Consider the following 22,339-nt stretch of genomic DNA (forward strand, 5'->3'; position numbering starts at 1 on the left):
TTATTTTAGTCTCATTGGCCAACTGCTATGTATACTGTACTTTGATACCGTTATTGAGCAAGTCACCATCATCACCTGCTCTTCATACTCATGCAGCTGGTTGTTACCATTCATCTGGTACTGCTTCCATATCTTCTTCTTCTTCTAGGTTGTATGCCTTATTCCTTCATTCATCCATTTCACTTTTGCTGAATTTTACTTCTTGACCTTTGGAAATCATTCTGATATTGTCTCCACAAATAGTTCTTGAGTAACGCCCAAGCAGCATTGGTACCTTTCCATCCAGTTTCTCATTACGTGATATTGCTACACGTTGTCTCCTGAGCTTTTCATAATCCCCTAGGCAACACACTATCTTCCCTCTCTCAATCTTCTTCCATACAACCTCAAGCATGAACCTCAGATCTCTTGCCACCCGATTCACACTGCCTCTCAAGTCTTTCATACCCACCATCACAATCATCTCATTCACCCTTTCACCTTGCTTAATTGCCATAGTCACATTATCTATCTTTCTTCCAGGCAAACAAATCTCTTGCATCCTATCTTATACACCATGGATCATCGAGTCTACATACATCACACCTCTTACCACTCTATTTCTTCCTTATTCACCTGCATCTCTCTCTCTCTCTCTCTCTCTCTCTCTCTCTCTCTCTCTCTCTCTCTCTCTCTCGCTCTCCTCTAACACTTTCTTTGTTTCCCCATACCTGCAGTCCTGTCATCTCTCAAACTCTGGTTCCTGCACTGTCAAAAAAAAAAAAAATTTCCAACATTGCCTTTCTCTCTTTCACTGGTTCTCCTATTCTTTTCTCTACTATCATTTCCATAACTCTGTCTCACTCCTACTCTGATTTGCTTCATATTCATTGTTTCCAGTCTCCTAATCTCTTCTTTCATGCTTCTCAACTTGTTCCTGATACATTCTGCTTCTTCTTTCAGCACATCTCTCTCTCTCTGGAAGCTATCTACTCTTGTTCAACATTCATCCCCCTCCCCCCCCCCCCAATCAATGCCAGCTTCAAAAACTTCACAATGTTTCAAACCTACTACACTCCCTAATTTTATATTTTCATTTACATGCCACTCGTTTTTTTCATCCTTGGTCATGCTACTCATCTCTCTATCTCAGTCAGTATTCACCTGTTTCTGATGTAATGCTGCTGAGGTCTGTTATGCTAATTTCTAAATCACAAAGTTCTTCCCATTTTCTACATTTTCCATAGACATGCACCCAGTGATCTCTCACCTGCCACATTTCTAACTGCCAAGATGTATACATACCACAAACTCCCATAGTATTCTGTGCAAAATGTAGTCCTTAAATGAGGCAGACCTGGTGATATGTCACTGGCATACTGAGTTGCGGTTGCCACGATTATTTAAACACTGCACAAAAAATATTACAAAATATAGTGAAATATTATGGCTAAGTATAAATATCCCAAATGCAAATTACCCACAGACTATACATTCCATTTAGTTTAGATTCCTTGTAATTTAAAGTGAAATTAGAAAACTTAAATAACAATGAAACTTTTTTTTTTTTTCCTGCTATCCCATAACACATCTGACTATAACCGCGTCTGCTGCAGATTTGTAAAATATGAAGTCCTGTTAACAAACCCGTGCAGACAATCACAAAGAAAGTTTATGCAGAGTCCAGATATGAAACTGATCAAGGCTTCATACAGAAACCATAAACTTATCTTCCTTGTTGACTACACTTATTTGCTTTTGTCTCCACAACTTTACTAAATGTATCCTTTGCATTTCAGGTCCTTGTCCATTGTTACTTATAGATTCTATATCTCTTCTGTCTCCATCAGTTCATCATTACCAAATAAATTAATAGCATTCCATCTCTGCCTTCCAAATTGTAAAATTATACCTTTTTTTATAAATGCTGAATAAGTAGCCATCTTTATCTGCCTACATCCTTATAATTATCCCCCAGCATCATTGATATGAGAAGTAAAGAAACAAGAGAATTGGTGGTTGTAGAAATAAATGATTTGGTTGGACATAAGGAGAATGTAAGGATAGATATCAGGAGGTTATTGAGGAGAGTGAAAGATAACAGTGTGGGAGGAAAGGTGTTTAGGGTGTTACCAAGGTATGACAATGATGAGTTGATATGGAGAGCAAGAATCATGAATGACATGCTAGCAGAGCTGCATGAGAAGGAAGTGCAGTTTATAGATGTGTGGTATGTATTTGAGGGAAGAATGAATTTGTACAATAGTGAAAGACTACAGTTGAATGGCTTTGCTTGGAGTCAGCTGGAGAGACTGTTGCAAGGAAGCGTAATGAGTGATGCAATCAAGAGATCTGAGGAAGTAAGCAATGAAGTTGAAAAGTCAGGAGAATAAAAAAAGAGATGAAACTGAAGCTCCTGTTAATGGAAATAGCAGTAGTGTGAGAGATAATAGATGATGAGAGAAAAGGAATGCAAGAGTGACAGGAAAATGGAGAGAGTTCGAGTGAACAGAGAGACATAAAGAGAGTGTACATCAGAAGTAGTAGGAGTGAATATGTGCATTAGGATGATCAGCATAGGAATGAGATGGCCTGGAATGTTGGGGATGGGGTAGTTGAGCCTGAGGATATATGTTAAGTGGGGATAAAGGCAATGTGGCATGGGCATGTGCAGGGAAATCACAACCAACAGATGGCATGGGTGGGACTGGTAATAAACCTAAAAGTGAACTGCTGTGTTTATTTATGAATGGCAGCAGCACATCAAAAATAAGGGAGATGAAATGATTTCAATGACTGAGTTTATTCACCCAAAATTTGTTGGATCAAGTGAAACATGGTTGAATGAGGATGATATCATGAGGAGAATAGAAATGGAAGGATATATTATGTTCTTTGCAAGGATAGAAAAAACAAGAAGAGACATTCCCCTGTTACTGCTGACAGTAGCAGGGGAATTATATCAATGTAAAGTGTAGATGCAAGATGGAAATAGTAGCAAAGGTTTTGAGGTAGTGTGTTTTGAGAAATGAGGTTTGCAGGAAGAGATATTTAGTTGGATGTTGCTATAGGAGTGGGAATATGGATGGAAATGTAAATATGGAAGACTGGTTGGTGATGAAAAGATTAGGAAACAAGTGGGAGCAATGATGAGTTAAGTGGAAAGGAGATAAATGCTGCTTCGGCATTTACAAAGAGGTATTTCAAAGCATCAGTATGTGTGAATGCATTCCAAAGGTCAAATGGATGAATGAAGGGTTCAACATGAAATCTGCAAGAAGGCATTGTGGAGGCAGCACAATATAAATAATGGTAATAATCAGTTACACAAAGAGTATAAAGAGCAGACAGGGAAGGTGAATCAACTGGTAAGGACACGAAAAGTGAAGTATGAGTAGAAATTAGCAAATCAGGCTAAAAAATCCTACAAAGTTTTTTTTTTCAATGTGTGGGAAGTAGAAAGAAGAATCATTATGGCAAGATGATGTTATTGAATAAAAATGGTAAATTGATAACAGCTGCAGAGAACATATTTGAGATATTTGATGAGCACTTGATCAGGGTATTTTATCCTCATCAGTGTGAAATCACAAGAAGCTCAAGTGTAGAAGTAATGGGAAAAGATGACATCTTGGTGAGTAAACACATATAAGGAGTCAGGTAAGTCAGGTAAGACTGGATGTAGCCGGTGTTCTCACCAAAGCAAAACCTCCAAAAACGAACTTATCCAAAGACGAATATGCAGCTACTAGAAATGAAGAAAAACAAAAAAAATAGTAATCACCAAAGCAGATAAGGGAAACGCCACTGTGGTGCTCAATCAAAAGGACTACAAAGGTAAGCTTAATGCTTTAGTACTAGACTGTACTACCTACCTCCCTATTGAATATAATCCTACCAGCTCTCAGATTAGAACTCTCCACAGACTCCTTAAGAAAGTCACTTCTTGGCCTGTGGAAGTCACTAACAAACTAAAGCCTTATAACTCTAGACACCCTCGATTATATGGACTCCCAAAAATACATAAACAAAATGTGCCATTACGTCCCATAGTGGATAGCATTGATTCCCTCCACATATAAATTAGCCAAAACGCTCACACATTATACTGGCAACACACCATCACACATAAAAAACTCAGCCCACTTTAAAGCCAGTATAGAAAACCTCTCACTCCAATACACTGACATAATGGTCAGTTTTGATGTCTCCTCCCTATTCATTAATGTCCCACTCAAAGAAACCCTAGAGCTCATCCAAGCCAAATTTCCTCCTGATATCTCAGCCCTATTGCAGTTCACAATGAACTCAGGCTATTTCGTTTGGCAAGGAAAAGTCTACAAACAGATAGAAAGGACATCCATGGGTTCACCACTTTCCCCACCCTTGGCCAATTTCTTTATGGAGACCTTTGAAGAGAAAGCCTTAAACTCCGTCCCACAAAAAACCACTATTTGGCTTCAATACGTGGATGATGTGTTTGCTATTTAGCCACATGGCTCAGATACACTCCACTCCTTCCTAACACATTTAAACAACCAACACCCCAGAGTCCAGTTCACCTTAGAAAAAGAGGAAAAGAAGACCCTCCCCTTCCTAGACACTTTAATCACTTGCCAGCTTGATGGATCTTTGGTTTTCTCTGTTTACAGAAAACCCACCCATACAGGCAGATACATTCACCAGCAATTCCCCCCCCCCCCTCCTTACAACAATACGGGGTTATCAAAACACTATATAACAGGGCAAAATTAATCTGCTCAGATGATGATGCCCTAACCAGTGAACTAAACCACATCCTCAACACTTTCTTAGCCAATGGCTATAACCCCCAAAACATACTAAAACCAGTAACCCACAACCCCCCCCCTCCACAATAAAGATTACACCAAATCTATCACCATCCCCTACATCCAGGGCACCTCTGTGAAAATAACCAATATCGTCAAAAAATATGACCTGACTTTGTTATAAACCATATAAAAAGTTGGCATCCCTTATCCGCTCTACCAAAGACCAACCACTTCCCCTATATACCATATACCTGGTGTATACCAGGTCCCTTGCAGCTGCAAATTGTCCTACTTTGGCCAAACAGGCAGGACAGCAAATATCAGGATTTCAGAACACAAAGACTACATCCAGTTTCACCGGGTACAGCCACTCTGGGCTGGCAGACCATACCCTAGATACCCACCATAGAATTCGTTGGAAGAAAACTAAAATAATACACTGCAGCAAGTTTAAGTATGAAAGATTATTCAAGGAATCATCAGCAGCTCTAAAAAAAGGTTCCAAACCTCAACAAATTTGGGTGCATGAAACTACCCCAAATTTGGGAGACTTACATTATGAGAACTTCAGCCCAATGGCCAAGACAACCCAATTAGCCCACCAGAGGGCACCATGAGGACTTTAAGAACAATATTAGTTTCTTGCCTTCTTCCTCATTTGCTTTTGTTAGTGCTTGCTTGCACATACCATATTTTTATGTTCCTGAAGATGGCAATGCGACGTTGCTGAAATATTGAAGTTATTCATTAAAGTTGCCTTTAATTAATATTCTTTATATATCGTTAATTCCGTAAGCTAATTACCAGTTATATAAGCTGATCTGAAGGTTTGAAAACGTGCTTGTGTACTACTGCTCCATGATGAGTGAAAATTTTTAGTTGATGAGGTTTGGTTTAATCGTCAGTTTTATTTACACGTTTCTGATTCTGTTTCATGTTTTGTCTTCAAATCATATTAATACAGTATAGATCATTCCCCTAGAAATTTAGAAATTTTCATACAACACATAATGATCATTACAATACCTTTTTTTTTTTTTGTTGATTATCAAAATTTCGTTGTAATAGAATATCGCCATTGAGAGTATAGGATTATGCATGCTTCATTTTCTCTTATAAGAGTGGTCAGTTTTCCTGTCTCTCATAAGGTAGCTATTACACAGCAACTTAAAACAGATATGCAGAATTTGTCTATTAAGAGTAAATATTAAAATTTGGAAAGTTGCGAAGTATTTTTTCCCCAAAATTTCATCATATTGATTTTAACCTAAATGATTTTTGATTGTTTTCTAGAGTTTTCACTGTGTCTTTCACAGACTGATAAACATGCAAATACATAAAATTAATATATCTGCTTGAACTGTTAATTATACAGGATTAGAATTGACAAATCCAGAAATAAACATGCGATTACGATATATTAGTGATCATGGTAGAGTATATCCAGGTTAACATCTGATAAGAGATATTTTCCTAATTAGTGAGCCAGCACAAAATTTTTCAAGTCTTGCTGATCTGTGTATCTGCAGTTCTGATTAAGGTATTGGAGAAGTTGGCAGGAGCTAGGATACAGAAGTGGGTTGATAACATCAGTATTCTTTGTGATTGTCTGCATGGGTTTTTTAACAGGACTTCATGTTTTACAAATCCAGCAGATGAGGTTATAGTCAGATGTGTTATGGGACAGCAGCAAAAAAAAAAAAAAAAGTTTCATTGTTATTTCAGTTTTTCTAATTGCACTTTAAATTACAGGGAATCTGAACTAGATAGAATGTATAGTCTGTTGGTAGTTTGCATTTGGGGTATTTATACTTAACTGTAATATTTCACTATAGTTTGTAGTATTCTTTGTGCAGTGTTTAAATAATCATGGCAACCGCAACTCAGTATGCCAGTGACATATCACCAGGTCTGCCTCATTTAAGGACTACATTTTGCACAGCATACTATGGGAGTTTGTGGTATGTATACATCTTGGCGGTTAGAAATGTGGCAGGTGAGAGATCGCTGGGTGCATGTCTATGGAAAATGTAGAAAATGGGAACAACTTTGTGATTTAGAAATTAGCATAACAGACCTCAGCAGCATTACGTCAGAAACAGGTGAATACTGACCGAGAGAGAGAGAGTAGCAACCAAGGATGAAAAAAACGAGTGGCATGTAAATGAAAATATAAAATTAGGGAGTGTAGTAGGTTTGAAACATCATGAAGTTTTTGAAGCTGGCATTGATCGGGGGGGGGGGGGGATGAATGTTGAACAGGAGTAGATAGCTTCCAGAGAGAGAGATGTGCTGAAAGAAGAAGCGGACTGTATCAGAAACAAGTTGAGAAGCATGAAAGAAGAGATTAGGAGACTGGAAACAATGAATATGAAGCAAATCAGAGTAGGAGTGAGACAGAGTTATGGAAATGATAGTAGAGAAAAGAATAGAACCAGTGAAAGAGAGAAAGGCAATGTTGGAAGTTTTTTTTTTTTTGACAGTGCAAGAACCATGGATGGAGAGATGCAGGTGAGCAAAGAAGAAATAAAGTGGTAACAGGGGTGATGTATATAGACTCGATGATCCATGGTGTACAAGATAGGATACAAGAGATTTGTTTACCTGGAAGAAAGATAGATAATGTTACTATGGCAATTAAGCGAGGTGAAAGAATGAATGAGATGATTGTGATGGTGGGTATGAAAGACTTGAGAGGCAGTGCGAATCGGGTGGCAAGAGATCTGAGGTTCATGCTTGAGGTTGTATGGAAGAAGACTGAGAGAGGGAAGATAGTGTGTTGCCTAGGTGATTATGAAAAGCTCAGGAGACAACTTGCAGCAATATCACGTAATGAGAAACTGGATGGAAAGGTACCAATGCTGTTTAGGCGTTACTCAAGAACTATTTGTGGAGACAATATCAGAATGTATTCCAAAGGCCAAGAAGTAAAATACAGCAAAAGTGAAATGGATGAATGAAGGAATAAGACATATAACCTAGAAGAAGATATGGAAGCAGTACCAGATGAGTGGTAACAACCAGTTGCATAAGTATGAAGAGCAGGTGATGATGGTGACTTGCTCAATAACGGTATCAAAGTACAGTATACACAGCAGTTAGCCAATGAGACTAAAATAAGAATCTCAGTGGTTTTTTTTTTTGTTTGTTTTTTTTGATATGTAGCCAATAGAAGAAAGAATGATTAGGGAAGAATAACTCTGATTGGTGAAAATGGTAGAATGCAGATGATATAGTTGAGGTATTTACTGAGCAATTCATAAAGATATTTCATTCTTCTGAATGCGGCATCATGTGCAGACCTTGAATGCAATGGGAAGGGAAGAGAAGGAACTGTTGAAGGGGAAGTGAGCAAGAGGTATTGAATAAATTTGATGTTAAGAAGGCTGTTGGACTTGATGACATTTCGCCACGTGAATTGACGATGATGATTCGGAGATTTAATAGCAGCTTTGACATATCTTTTTAACATGAGTCTTGCACTGGGCCAAGTTCCAAAGGAGTGGAAAGATAATGAATACAGATATAAATCATGGTGAAGGGATTACCAGATTAATTTGATAAAATTAATGATTAGTGGATTTGAAAAGACTTGGATAGCCAGTTCATTTTGGATTAGTATGGGGACCAACTCTGTGTTGCTAAGTTCAAATATCAAAATGAACTGCAATGGAAAAAAACTAGAAAAGATTGAGGAATTGTGATTTATAGCCTTATTAGTGATGAGCACTTACTTAGGAAGTAAAGAGGTGATTTAATTGAGACACAGTTTATCAAATGGTAAAGAGAAAGATGAATTAAAGGGGGGGGGGGGGGAATCAAGAACAAATGCCATCCCTGGAAACTGCATAAAGATGTGTTGAGAAAAAAAAGGACACTAAGAAATAGATTTTCTGCATAAAGTGTGAGGAGTGAGTGAAAAACAGATACTTAATGAAGTTTTGTCTTAAATCTGTATCAGCCAATGTTAGATGTTGTTGTTGTTATTATTAAATCTGACTTCCATGGAGTTAAAGAACTCATCACAAAAGGCTCATACTCTCTCTTTTGTGCAAAAGATCATCAAACTATGCCCATTCACAGTTTCAGCACTCACCACACTTTCAGGCAATGCATTCCACTCTCTGAACAAAGAACCTGCTTCTCACATCCTCGTTATACAGCTTCCAGGAAAGTCTTCTAGTTCTACTCTTTCCTCCCTTTACTCTATGAAAAATCTGCTCCCTATTAATCTGGTAACAATCCCTCACTAATATGTGACTATTAGTGGAGGAGATATGTCTCAATCATATCTCCTCTTCTTCTATTCACAAGGCTCTGCAAGTTGCATTCCCTCAATCTCTCCTCATATCTAATATTCCATAGATCTGACACTCACTTAGTAAACCTGCTTTGGACCCTCTGCAAACATCCTTATCCCCTTGAAAACCAGGTGACCAAATCCGCCTTATACGAGTCTTGTACAAGGGAACCATAACATCTTTGCTTCTGCATGTGAATATCTTCCTCATTATTGCATTAATCCATTGGATTATGCCAAACATAGTGAACATTAGGATGGTTAAAGTGACCTCCTTTCTTTAAATCTTCATTTCATAGAAATTAGATGATGATAGTAGAGTTTATTTGAATTTACAGCCAAAGCAACTCAAACTATGAGGCCAGTTAATTGTGTACATTTTAATGGCTAGTTTGCCTACTTTGCAGGAATGAAAATCTGAGTTTTTGGGAGGAAACACCCTGCCACCTTCCTACCAGGCCAGCTAAGTCACCTGCAATTAAAAAACCCTGATAATGGGTCTTCACATCCTAGACGGGATTGGAACCCAGGTCTTTCCAACTGGTCATGATAGTACGAATATCACTATTTGCATAATTTTGATTTATAATGCAGCAATTATTATTATTATTTTTTTTTTACTTTTAGGTCACGTAATTCTAGAAGTAGCCTTAGTTGGCATAATGGACCTACCTCATATAAAAATAATTCTCCGAATTCTAAATCAGGAGAACTTGGTCGTCGAGCCACACTTGCCTCTTTGCCATACTGTGGCAATGAGAAAAATGGAGGATCTTATCCTGATAATCATGATGATGGGTGGTCAAGTGCAGATGACTTTTCACAAACAGAAGATGAGGATGATGAGGGGGATGTATTTGCACCAATTAGTGAAGTAAGTATTTCAGCTTGCATTATTTTTTTAAAATATTTATATTGGCGTTGTGTATACTAATTTGATGAAAACTGCCAAGATATACTAGTCTTGGCATTTCCATCATATTGTGGAATAAGTTACTAGTACTTCAAAGCAACTTCTGACATACAAAATTTGCAAACAGAAAGTTAATTCTGTTTCATAATAAATATTCATGCTCTTGTTAAGTGGACAGTTAGTTACCTAGTGAATACATCATTATGTGTATATTATTTTATACCCTACTGGGTGAAAGCTTTATTCTACTACTCTTCACTTTTATTTATCTTGTACATTCATAGAAGATAAATGAAAGATGAATGGTGAAGGCCCATTTCATAGACTGCCAAGAAATTAATATATATATTTTTTGAGAAGCCAAACAAAATATTTTATTGAAAAGTAGTAAAGATTAATTATTGATACAATTTTCATCATACTGAGCAAGAAATTTTAAGTTTCTTTTTTATTATTATTAACATATGACCTCCATGGAGTCAGAGACTCGTCGTGATAGGTACACACTATCACGCACAAAGCTCATCCAACCGTGCCTTAAACTAATTCACTGTGCCTACATTCACAATATACTCAGGCAATCCACTCCCCATGTAAAGAATCCTCTCCTCTGCTCACACCCTCCAGGGATGACCTCTTGTTCTACCCCCCCCCCTACCATTCTATGAAAAATTTCTTCCATGTTAATCTGATAACAACCTTTGACTAACTTATGTCTCAATCATATCCCTCCCTCCCCCTCCTCCTATTCACAAGACTTTGCAACTTACATTCTTCTCTCAATCTGTTTCCATACTCCACATTCCAATGACCACTGACCACTTTTGTGAATCTTCTCTGGACCCTATCCAACATATGCCAGCCTGGTTGGCCAAGTGGTTAGCGTATCTGCTCTCCAGCCAAAAGGCTGCAGGTTTGAATCCCGCTGTGAGCATGGATGTTTGTGAGTGGCTGTGAAAATACCAGTGGTGGTGGGTGGTAGATGATGTTGATGTAGATGATGATGGTAATTCTGGTTTGCTGTAGTTGGTGGATCAAGTGGTGGAGACAGAGTTGTAGAGAAGGTACCCTCCCTCAATGAGTCCCTTCCCTTGGACTCCCTTGGGGTGTCACATAATAATAATAACCTCATTACCATGAAAACCCGGCAACCAAATTTGTGCACAATAATCCATATGATGATCAAGGCCTTATACAATGGAATCGTCATTTCTTTATTTTTGCATGTCAAGCTCCTCTGCATCATTGCCATTATCCAATGTGATAACTTGATAACTTATGCAATGTGGCCCCTGAATCTCAGGTCTTTGTCCACCACTATTCCCAGATCTCTCATCTCCTCTATCTCATTTAATGTTTCCCAACCAAGTGTATACTTTGCATCCCATCAATGCTTATAAATTTCTAAACCTTACACTTTACAACATTGAACTGACAGTTAGATATTCTTTCTCACTCATACAATCCATTCAAGTCATCCTGTAAGGCCAAAACATCTTCCTGACTCTGCATTGTTCTCCCTCAATTTTGCATTATCAGCATACAGTCACATATCACCAGTTAAACCCATTCCAATGTCATTAAATATGCTAACTGAAAAAACAATGGTCCAATACAGACCCCTGCATCATGTTGGAGGCTTAATGGATTTTTTACAACACTCAAAAAGAATTAAAATAGAATTTAATACTTCCTATATTTCGTCCTAGTCACTAGGACATCTACGGGGATTACAAAAACAATTAATGTAACATATGCACAAATAACAAACAATACTAAGCCCAACCACGTGGGTGACACTAAAGTCCTATCTAGGTAGAGCGCCCTCTAAGGGCAGTAGTAGGTGGCCTGGAATGTAAGGTGGGAACTCTGGTGATGAGTGTTTCCCAAATCTTCAGAAGCTTAATGCAACCATATTTATTGAGATTTGGTTGGTTTTTGAGAGCTGCTGCTGCTTCTAAGAAAAGTCTCTCTTTCTTGAATTTGCTGTGGTGGAGCATGGTGGTTTTCTTCCATGATACTCTGTGGGTGGTGTCCAAAACATGGTCAGCCAAGCCTGAATGGCCATAGTTGTGTTTGAAGATGTAAGACTTGTGTTCCTCTAGACGGATGGATGCTGATCTGCCTGTCTGTCCAAAGTACGCCAGCTTACAGGAACAGGGTACTTTGTAAACTCCAGGCAGAGAGAGAGGAGGGAGCTGATCTTTCGTAGAACGGATAAGGGTAGCCAGTTTGCGGTGGGGCTTATATGCTGTGTGTAGATTGTACTGTTTTAGTATCTTGGCTATTTTTTCAGATGTGCCACAGATGTAAGGTATGGTGATGGCATTTTTATCACCAGTTGCATCCATTAACATCAAGTTTTCTCAACTTCCCATACACCTCTTGTTCACTTAGTCAGTCCCTCCTCCCGATCATCAACTGCTCTCAATCTCTCCATGAAGTCACATTCACAAGAATGAAAGACCTTCATGAACTGCTCATTAAGTATCTCTACTATATCTTCTGCAAGAGTTGTCCTTATACCATTTTCTCCAATCAATGTCATCCTTCCTTAATCATTCTTATTTTTTGCTGGCTACGTATCATGACTCCTTAGGATTTTTTTGGGCTTCATTAGCTAACTGCTTCTCATATCTCACTTTTGCTACCCTTACCAACCAAGTCACCTGGCTTTGTAATCCTCATGGAATTGGTTATTACCATTTCTCTTATGCTGCCTCCATAATGCCCTTTTTCTCTGTATCGCATGCTTCATATCTTCTTCATCCATTTCACACCTACCTTATTTAACCTTCTGACCACTGAATATTCCCCCAAGCTACATTGATCTCTTTTTCAGCTAACCCCACATTCCATGCTACACCTGCAAGCTGTCTCCTGAGCTCTTCATAATCACCACCCTTGTAGTTCCACATATACTCTTTTCTCACAGAGGTCCTCACACTACTGGCAACCACCCAGGTAATCACTTCATGGTCGCTCTCACCAATTGGAGGATGATTTGACACATCATTTATAATAACATCCTCTGATGAGATGATCAAATCCAAGACCCTTAACCCTCGTGTGCCCTCTGTTACATACAGTCTGAGGTAATTGTCCCTCAAAAACTCAAGAAACTCATTTTCTTTACTTCTAGTTGCTATCTCATCTTCCCAGTCTATATTGCCATAATTAAAATCATCCATAATGATCACCCTTTTCTTATTTGCTTGGCTAATTTGATTATACATTTCGTAGTCACTACCATCCACATTAGCAGATCTATAACACCATCCAACCAAGTATTTCATTCTATTCACTTCTATCTCACACCATACTGCTTCAAAACCACTGGCACTATTTCCCTCTTGCATCTCTACTTTGTATGGCCATAACTCTTTCTCTATCATCAATAGCATGCCCCCTTCCTTTTTATCCTCACGAAACACACATCCCCTTCCATCTCTTTTCCTGTCAGGATATCATCCTCATCCAACCATGTCTCACTTATTCCAATAATTTTTGGGTGAACACACTCAATTAATGCAACCATTTCATTTGCCTTGTTTCTTACACTTCTAGCATTTGTATACAAACACAGCAGCTCATTCCTGGATCTATAGCTAGTTCCACTGATACCACTGATTCAATGTGATTTTTCCCTTTCTCATTTTAGAACCCTCTTCAAATCCAACTGTTTTCTCTTTATCTCAGGTCATATGCATTCACAGCCTCTTGTAGCATCCACTTTTCTCACGCTGTGTTCCCCTGTCCACCCTGAGCCACCTCGTTTCTCTGTCCATCTTGCAAACCCATTCTCTCATTTTCTATACTCATGCCGCTCACTTCTTCGTTCATAACCACCTCTTCAATCTCTCCTGCCTCACTCTTCCACATCCTTCCCACTTGATCAGATTCATTATCTGCACTCATTCTCTACCTTCCAGCAGCAATCTCTCCAAGTGACTCACACCAAAACCACTCAAATTTCCATCACTCTTATAGAGTTCACTTCATCCTTCAAACTTATTCCACACATTAACAAACTGCACTCCTTTCTCTGTACACATTTCTGCTAAAATCTTGTTCATAATCCTTGCTCTCCACCTCATCTCACCACTGTCATATACCTAGGCAACATACTTTCCTATCACACTATTCTCTTTTATCTGTCTAAGCAACCTCCTGATATCCAATCTGACATGTTCTTTGTTAGCAGTCAAGTCATTTGTACCTATTACAACTACCAACTCTTTTGCTCGCTTACTTCTCATATCCAATGCCTCAGTCACTTTACTCATTCTACCTCATGTTATAGCTCTCAGTTGTCTCCTAAGCTTTTTATAATCACCAACCTTGTAGTTCCACATGTCCTTTCTTCACAGAAGTTCTCATATGACTGGCTATAACCCAGGTGATCACTCTCATCAACCTGGGGGAAGATTAGACACAATTCACAATCACATCATCTGATGATATAACCAGATGTAAGACTTTTAACCCTCATGTGCCTATTACATACTGTCTAAGATTGTTGTGTATGAAGAACTCACGACATTCATTCTCCATATTCTTTAACACTATCTCTTCATTTATTCCAATCAATATAGGCATAATTGAAATCACCTTTAACCTCCCTACCGGCAAGGCGGATGAAATAGTGAGACCAAATTGCACTTCTTATCCATGTTATTCAATGGGTGTTATAGAATTCTATCTAGATTTATCTGGACGCCTATAGACGTCATGGCCAGTTGGGGGGGGGGGGGGGGTTAATGATCGCTCTTCGCTTGCTCACTAAGCCACATTGCCTATACATTTCTTTGTCTCCACCTTCCACATTTCATGGTCTATAGCAATACTCCCACCAAATATCTCATTCTGACCTCCACTCCACTTCATACCATACTGCTTCAAAATCACTGTGACTTTCTCCCCTCCCCCCTTGTATCTCAATTGTATGCAGGCATAATTCCCCTGCTATCATCAGCACTCCCACCCACCCCTTTCTTGCCTTTATTATCTTCACAAACATCATATCCCTCCATTTCTATTCCCCTCAAGATATTCTCATCAAATTATGTTTAACTTATTCCTACTATTTTGGGGCATATAAATTCAATCAATGCACCAATTTTTTTCCCTTTTTTCTGATACGCCATGCATTCATAAATAAGAATAATAATTCATTCTTGGTCTATAACCAGTCCTACTCATGCCACCCTCCATCTGTGACTTCTCCTCACCTGCTCCTGTGTGCTCAACTTCTGCCTCATATATGTCCCTGCCCAAGACTTAACCCTGCATGCATTTCAGGCTGTTCTATTCCTATGTGACCATCCACATACATGCATTCATTATTACTTTCAGAATCAACTCTCCTTACACCATATCTCCCTGACCTCCTTGGTCCATCCCATTTCCCTGTCCAACTAGCATTCCTGTACTCGCATTCTCCTTTCTATTGACAACCACATCAGTATCATCTAGTCCACTCTCCTGCTCATTCACATCTCTGATTTTCAATGATACCTTTTTTACATCATTCACTGCAGTCCATTCCTCATATACAGTTCCATTTATATCTTAAACTCATCCCACACATTCACAAACTGCACTCCTTTCTCTTCACACATATCTGCTAGCATTCCATTCAAGATCTTTGCTCTACAGTGCAACTCATCATTGTCATACTTGGGCAACACAAACTATCCTTCCTACCATATTGCTGTCTTTCACTTTCCTCAATAATCTCCTGATATCCATTCTCACATTGTCCATGTACTCAAAAGTGTGTCTGATTGATTGCTTTGGCAGTCAGTCAGACACAATCAATCTTTCTAGACCAACCAATCTTTCTTGGGTCATTGCTGTTCACAAATAATTTTTAATCAGTTTAAGCTTGGAAAAACTTCTTTCTGCACTTGCTACACTAACAGGAATTGTTAATAATATATTTAGGGCGTGGTTACATTGGGATAAATTTCTACAAGATTTTAGTTATATATATATATATGATAAAATTTGGCAAGGACCACTTTTCTCTTGTATTATTTTTGAGAGAATTTTTAATTCTTCAAGTAAATCTATTTCATCTACATCAGATGTTGTAAAATATCTTGTTGCCCTAATACGGTGCCAACCTAATATTGCAATATGGCTGAATGAGTGCCCTTAATTAAGCAGTGCCATGAAGGCAGGCTGCCTCTATACTACACCTGTCGACTGTACTGCCTAGATGCCTGGAGTAGATACTTTGAAACTCTGTTAAAAGAAACTGACAATGACAGAACAGCAGTAGAAATTTTTCAAGAGGGAATACAAACAGGAGTACATTATTTCAATACATGAGGTATTAAAAAAATCATCAAAGCTTGAAATATGGAAAGGCAGCTCTAGTAGATGATATTCGACCAGAAATGCTTAAATATGGAAGTATAAAAGTTTTGTACTCACACCACTGCATAATTCAGAGGGTCTGGTCAGAAGTTCTTGTAGATAAACTTATACGTTGATTACACAACTTTAAATTTTTCAGTAAATGACAAAGTATACTAATATATTAATTAAAAAACTTTAATCAATACCTTCCTATATTTCGGCAATGTTATATTGCCATCTTTGCAATGGGAACATAAAACTATGATATGTGCATGCAGGCACTAACAACGAGCAAATGAGGCTGATGAAGGCAACTGAAGTTGGTCCTAGAGTCCTAAAGGTGCCCCCCAGCAGGCTCAATTGGGTTATCTTGGCTGATGTTCTTAGGATGCAAGCTTCCCAAATTTTGGGCAGTCTCATGCACCCAAAATTTGTTGAAGCTGATTCCAAGAATAATCTTTCATACTTATATTTGCTGCAGTATAGTAAAGTGGTTTTCTTCCAGCATATTCTGGTGGGTATCTAGAACATGGTCAGCAAGTCCTGAGTGGCTGTATTAGTGAAACCGGATGTAGTCTTTGTGTTCAGATATCCTGATATTAGCTGTCCTACCTGTTTTTGGCCGTACTTGGACAGTTTACAACTGCAAAGGACCTGGTATACTCCAAGTAGGTCTAGAAGAAGTGGCTGGTCTTTAGTGGTCTTTTATGCTTCCAGAAGATGGCAATGTAACATTGCCGAAATATAGGAAGGTATTGATTAAAGTTTTTTAATTAATATTTTAGTATATGTTGTCATTTCCTGAAAAATTTCAAGTCATGGTCAGAAGTTCAAATTCTGGATGACTGGAGTAGAGTTCTCATGGTTCCAATCTATAAAAAATGGAATAAAGCAGCTGAATGTGACAATTACAGAAACATTTCTCTGGTATATGTTTTAAGATACTTCATAAAGCAGGTTATCGAACTCAAGCATCAAACTATAGGCCTATCTGTGTGTCAGGTGTTGTGGTTAAGTTGTTGGAGAAGCTTGTGAGAACTAGGATCCAGAGTTGGGTAGACAACAATGGTATAATCTTTGATGGACAGCATGGATTTGCTAAAGGCAGGTTAGTAATCTACTTACTTATTACAATAAAGCGACTGCTTCCTTGGACAGAGGAGAAGGATACACAATAATATACTTGGATTTCGCAAAAGCTTTTGATAGAGTACCTCGTGATAAGTTGACAGTCAAACTAGAGCAGATGGGGTTGGATATTAGATTAGTGCATTGGATTGGAGAATGGCTATCTGATAGGTATCAACAAGTTGTGTATGGGGGAGCGATATCCAGGAAAAGGAAAGTCACTAGTGGAGTGCCTCAGGAGTCTATTTTAGGGCCATTACTATTTAATATGTATGTTAATGATATTGGCGACGATTTGAATGGAGATATTCAGTTGTTTGCAGATGATGCAAAGTTGGGACGAACCATAAAGAGTAGTGAAGATGTTGTGGCTTTGCAAGAAGAGTTGAATAAATTGAGTGATTGGGCAAGGAAATGGGGATGTGAGTTCAATGTTGCAAAATATAAGGTTTTAAAATTTGGAAAACAAAGACGGGATGCAGAATTTATGCTTGATGAGAATATATTGTTGGAGGTAGAGGAAATAAGAGATCTGGGGGTGATAGTGGATAAGGATCTAAAATTTAGGGGACACATTGCTAAAATTGTGAAGACAACACAAAGGCTTCTGGGAATGATGTGGAGGACACTGATGTGTAGAAGTAGGGAGATTCTTGTTCCATTGTATAAGGCTTTGATTAGGCCACACATGGACTATTCTGCCCAGATTTGGTCACCAGGTTTTCGGAAGGATGAAGAGATGTTGGAAAGGGTCCAAAGGCGACTGACTAAGGTAGTTTCTGACCTCTGGAATGTTGAGTATGAGGAAAGATTGAGAAGATGTAATTTGGAGAGTCTGGTGGAGAGAAGGAAGAAGGGGAGATATGATAGAGACCTAGTTGGTAAGGGGTTGTTATAAGATCAATGGTGGAGAAGTTCTACAGAGAATAGTGGGAGATCAGGGGAGAACCAGAGGTCATCCCTGGAAACTGTATAAAGAGGATGTGAGTAGGGGAGTGAGAGGCAGGTTTTTTTCGTGCAGAGTTGTGAATGATTGGAATGCCTTGCCTGAGAGTGTGGTATCTGCAAGGAGTTTGAGTGTGTTTAAGGCTCGGTATGATGAGATGTGTGTGTGTGTGATAAAAGGACCACCCAGATGAGTCTTTGACTCCATGAGATCTTGGGGTAATAATAATAAATAAAATATACATGCAATATACTTAAGAAGAGGCTAAGAAAAATTGTGGAGGAAAAACTTCAAGAACAATCTGGATTAAGGCCAAACAGAGGTTGTCAAAATCACTTTACAAGACTTTATGACAAATAGTTGAGAAATCGTGGAAGTATAAAAAGGATATGTACTTAAGTTTTGTAAAACTGGAAAAAAGCATATGACAAGGTGCATATAGAAAAGCTTTTCTAAACACGACAGTTATATGGAGTAAATGGAACATTGTACAGAACAGTATATAGTTTATATTTAAATTGTCTGTTCAGCAGTTAGAATTGTAGGAAATACAGGACAATTGTTTGATATAAAATCAAGTGTAAGACAAGGATGCACATTATCTCCACTCTTATTCATCATCTATATGGAACACATTATGAAAGAATGGGACATTAAACCTAATATTAGAATTGGAGATATCACACTCACTGAGCTGTTTACTTTATGCAGATGTTGTGCTCTTAAACACATCCAGTGCAAGTCTCCAGGATTTTCTAACTAAATTAAATAACAGCTGTAACAAATTTGGCATGAAAATAAGCAATATAAAGACCAAAAATATGAAAATAGGTAGGAACATAAAAAAACTTTAGCTGCATTCTCAATGGAGAGCCTATAGAAAAAGCAAAATTTCAATATTTCAGTTATTTAGACACAGTTTTTAATGAAAATGTCAAATTTGGAAATAGACAACAGAATAAGCAGAGCTGGTATAGTGGAGAGCCAGGTGAATAAAGGTATATTATATAAGAGAGAAATTAGTCCAAACACTATATAGTATGCCCACAGATAAGAGACCGTTCAACACTTCGGCATGTCAAAAGAAGGAGAATCCGTTCCGATAATAGGGTAATCAATCCGTATTATTATTACACGTCGGAAAATTAACTTCTCTTTTATGATCATTGTAGTTTTTAAAGTGGTAACTATTTTGCTTGTATAACAGTTGGAAAATTTTACATCTAAAGCACATGATTTCACATGTTGGTGGCCAATTTGACATTTCCTTATTTCAATGGCCTTCAACATGAATTGACTCTTCTTGGCAGTCTGCCAACAACAGCTCTTGCTTCTGTGGTTGGACTATACTAGCAGTACACAAGACAGTGTTCAAACGAGTTTTAAGTTACCGAGAAGAGAAAGTTGCATTAGAAATAAAATGAAAATGAAAGGAACTTGACATTGTTAGCATTCAACAATCTGTGAACAGAGCTAATCTAAGGTGACATGGCTACTTAAGCAGAAGAAGAAGGGTTAGCAAAACAAGTGTTTGATGCCAAGATGGTAGGAAACAAGACCCAGAGGACACTAATGTCTAGGTGGATTGATTTAGTCAGAAATGCCATAGAAAAACAAAATATTAGATATGACAATACTTTAGTGCTGACAAGTAATAGACTAATTTGGAGGAAAATTGTTGATAAGAGATTAATAACAGTGTAAATGTAATCATGCAGCTGTCATAATAGCCTAAACACCCCTTGAAGATACACATCAGGATAATGAAAGAGAAGACAGAATTCATGGCTATGTGGACAGGAATATGATATTTTATTGGGGCAACATGGTTTTGTGAAGGGGGATAGCTGATATGTGAAGCTGATATATTTTAGCTATTTAAATTCACAGGACAGGCAGGTTATTTTACATGGAAAGGGAAAATATATAAACAATTAGATGGGACAGCTATGGGATCCCCCCTCCCTCCCCCTTAGCCAACTTCTACATAGAACATCTGGAAAAGCTAGCTATCAACACAGCCGCTCTCAAACCTAGTTTCTGGCTACGCTATGTTGATGATAAGTTTGCTATTTGGCCACATGGCCCAGACACATTGAATACATTTTTAGTGCATCTAAATAGCAAACACCCTAAAATCCACTTTACAATGGAACTAGAAGCCAATGACCGTCTACCCTTCCTGGACACACTTATCACACGTCTTCCAGAACATTCCTTATCATTCTCGGTTTAGAGAAAACCCACACATATGATGAGATATTTACACAAACAATCACACCATCATCCTTCTTAACAATATGGTATCTTAAAAACACTAACCCATAGAGCTAGAGCAATTTGTTCCAATGACATTGCTCTCACCTGCATCACACCTTCCTGACTAATGGCTATAATCCCCATAAGATAGATAAAATACTAAATGCTCCCCAAAAATCCCCCCCACACACACTATCTACCACAGAAGACTACAACAAAACTCTCACCATCCTATCCATTAAAGGCACATCTAAAAAGATATCTAGGATGCTTAACAAACACCAACTATGCACTGTATTTAAAAATTATGTGAAATTGGCAACTCTCATCCATTCACCTATTATTATTATTATTACTACGGGCTACTCCAGGAGTCCTTAGACTCATCGAGGGAAGCCCTAAACATCATGTGCACACAACTGTTCAACATTCTCACAGTATCTATCATACCTTGCCTTGAACTTGCTCACTGTCATAGCACCCACAACAGACTCTGGCAGCTTATTCCACTCATTTACCACTCTAAAAGTAAAGAACTCAGCTCTAACACCCCTGCTAACCACGCTCTTGCCCAGCTTCCATGGTTGTCCCCTAGTTCTCCCACCACCAGTTCTGATCTCAAAAATATCATCTGAATTAATCCTATAGAATCCTTTTAGCAATTTGAATGTCTCAATCATATCTCCCCTTTTCCGCCTATCAACTAGTTTCTGCAACCCACAAATCTTCAACCTGTTCTCATATGGTTCATTCCATAGACCTGCTATCATCTTAGTCACTCGCCTCTGGATCCTCTCAACCTCCTCCCCATCAAGAAGGAACCGAGGTGACCGAATCTGGGCACAGTAGTCGAGATGAGGTCTTATCAGGGCTCGGTACAGAGGTACAATAACTTGCTTGTCTCTGTTCGTCAAGGTATTTTTCAACAACCAAGTGAGTTGATGAGCTGATTTAGCTACTTTCGCAATGTGCCCCCTAAACTTCATCTCCCTATCCACCAATACTCCCAAGTCCTTGGCCTCATCAATCTCTTGGAGTACAGTTCCACCAATGTGGTATACTGCTGCTAATCTTTTCACTCCGAAATGCATAACCTTACATTTTGTCACATTAAATTGACATCCATTCTCCTTAGTCCAGAACTCCAATCTATCTAAGTCATCCTGCAAGACTTTGACATCTTCTGTGTTCACTATCGCCCTACCCAACTTTGCATCATCAGCGAACAAATGAACTGTCCCACTTAGACCCTTCCCTATATCGTTAATGAACAAATTAAACAGCAGTGGTCCAAGAACAGAACCCTGTGGCACACCACTAGTCACAGGCCGTCTTTTGGACTCTACTCCTGAATAAACTACTCTTTGATATCTCTCCATCAACCACCCAGCTATCCATCTCACCAACCCTATATCCATTCCCATATGTTGTAGTTTACAGATTAGAATTCCATGTGGTATCCTGTCAAACGCCTTTGCCAGGTCCAGCAGTATCACTGTAAACCCATTTCCCTTATCCACCTAAGGACAGATTCTCTCCTTTATCGCATCCAGGAGTCTATGAGGTGCCCTATTCATGTCATCGAGCCTATTATGGACAAACAGGAAGAACTGTGGACATCTGCCTCGGTGAACACAAAAAAATATATTCCGCAC

General features: G+C 38.5%; 1 protein-coding gene across 1 annotated transcript in view; it reads left to right on the forward strand.

The window, feature by feature from the left end:
• Positions 1-22,339, forward strand: part of LOC150094948 (guanine nucleotide exchange factor DBS-like) — a 500,966-nt gene that overhangs the window by 457,529 nt on the left and 21,098 nt on the right. Inside the window, exons 24-25 of the mRNA XM_090411335.1 lie at positions 3,636-3,643; positions 9,700-9,946. Of these exons, the coding sequence (XP_090267461.1) occupies positions 3,636-3,643; positions 9,700-9,946 (255 nt within the window). The remainder of the gene's footprint in view (positions 1-3,635; positions 3,644-9,699; positions 9,947-22,339) is intronic.

This window comes from Typopeltis vanoorti, chromosome 21 (assembly GCF_054136105.1).
Source record: "Typopeltis vanoorti isolate ZY-2024b chromosome 21, IOZ_Tvanoo_1.0, whole genome shotgun sequence".
Lineage (NCBI taxonomy): Eukaryota > Metazoa > Arthropoda > Arachnida > Uropygi > Thelyphonidae > Typopeltis > Typopeltis vanoorti.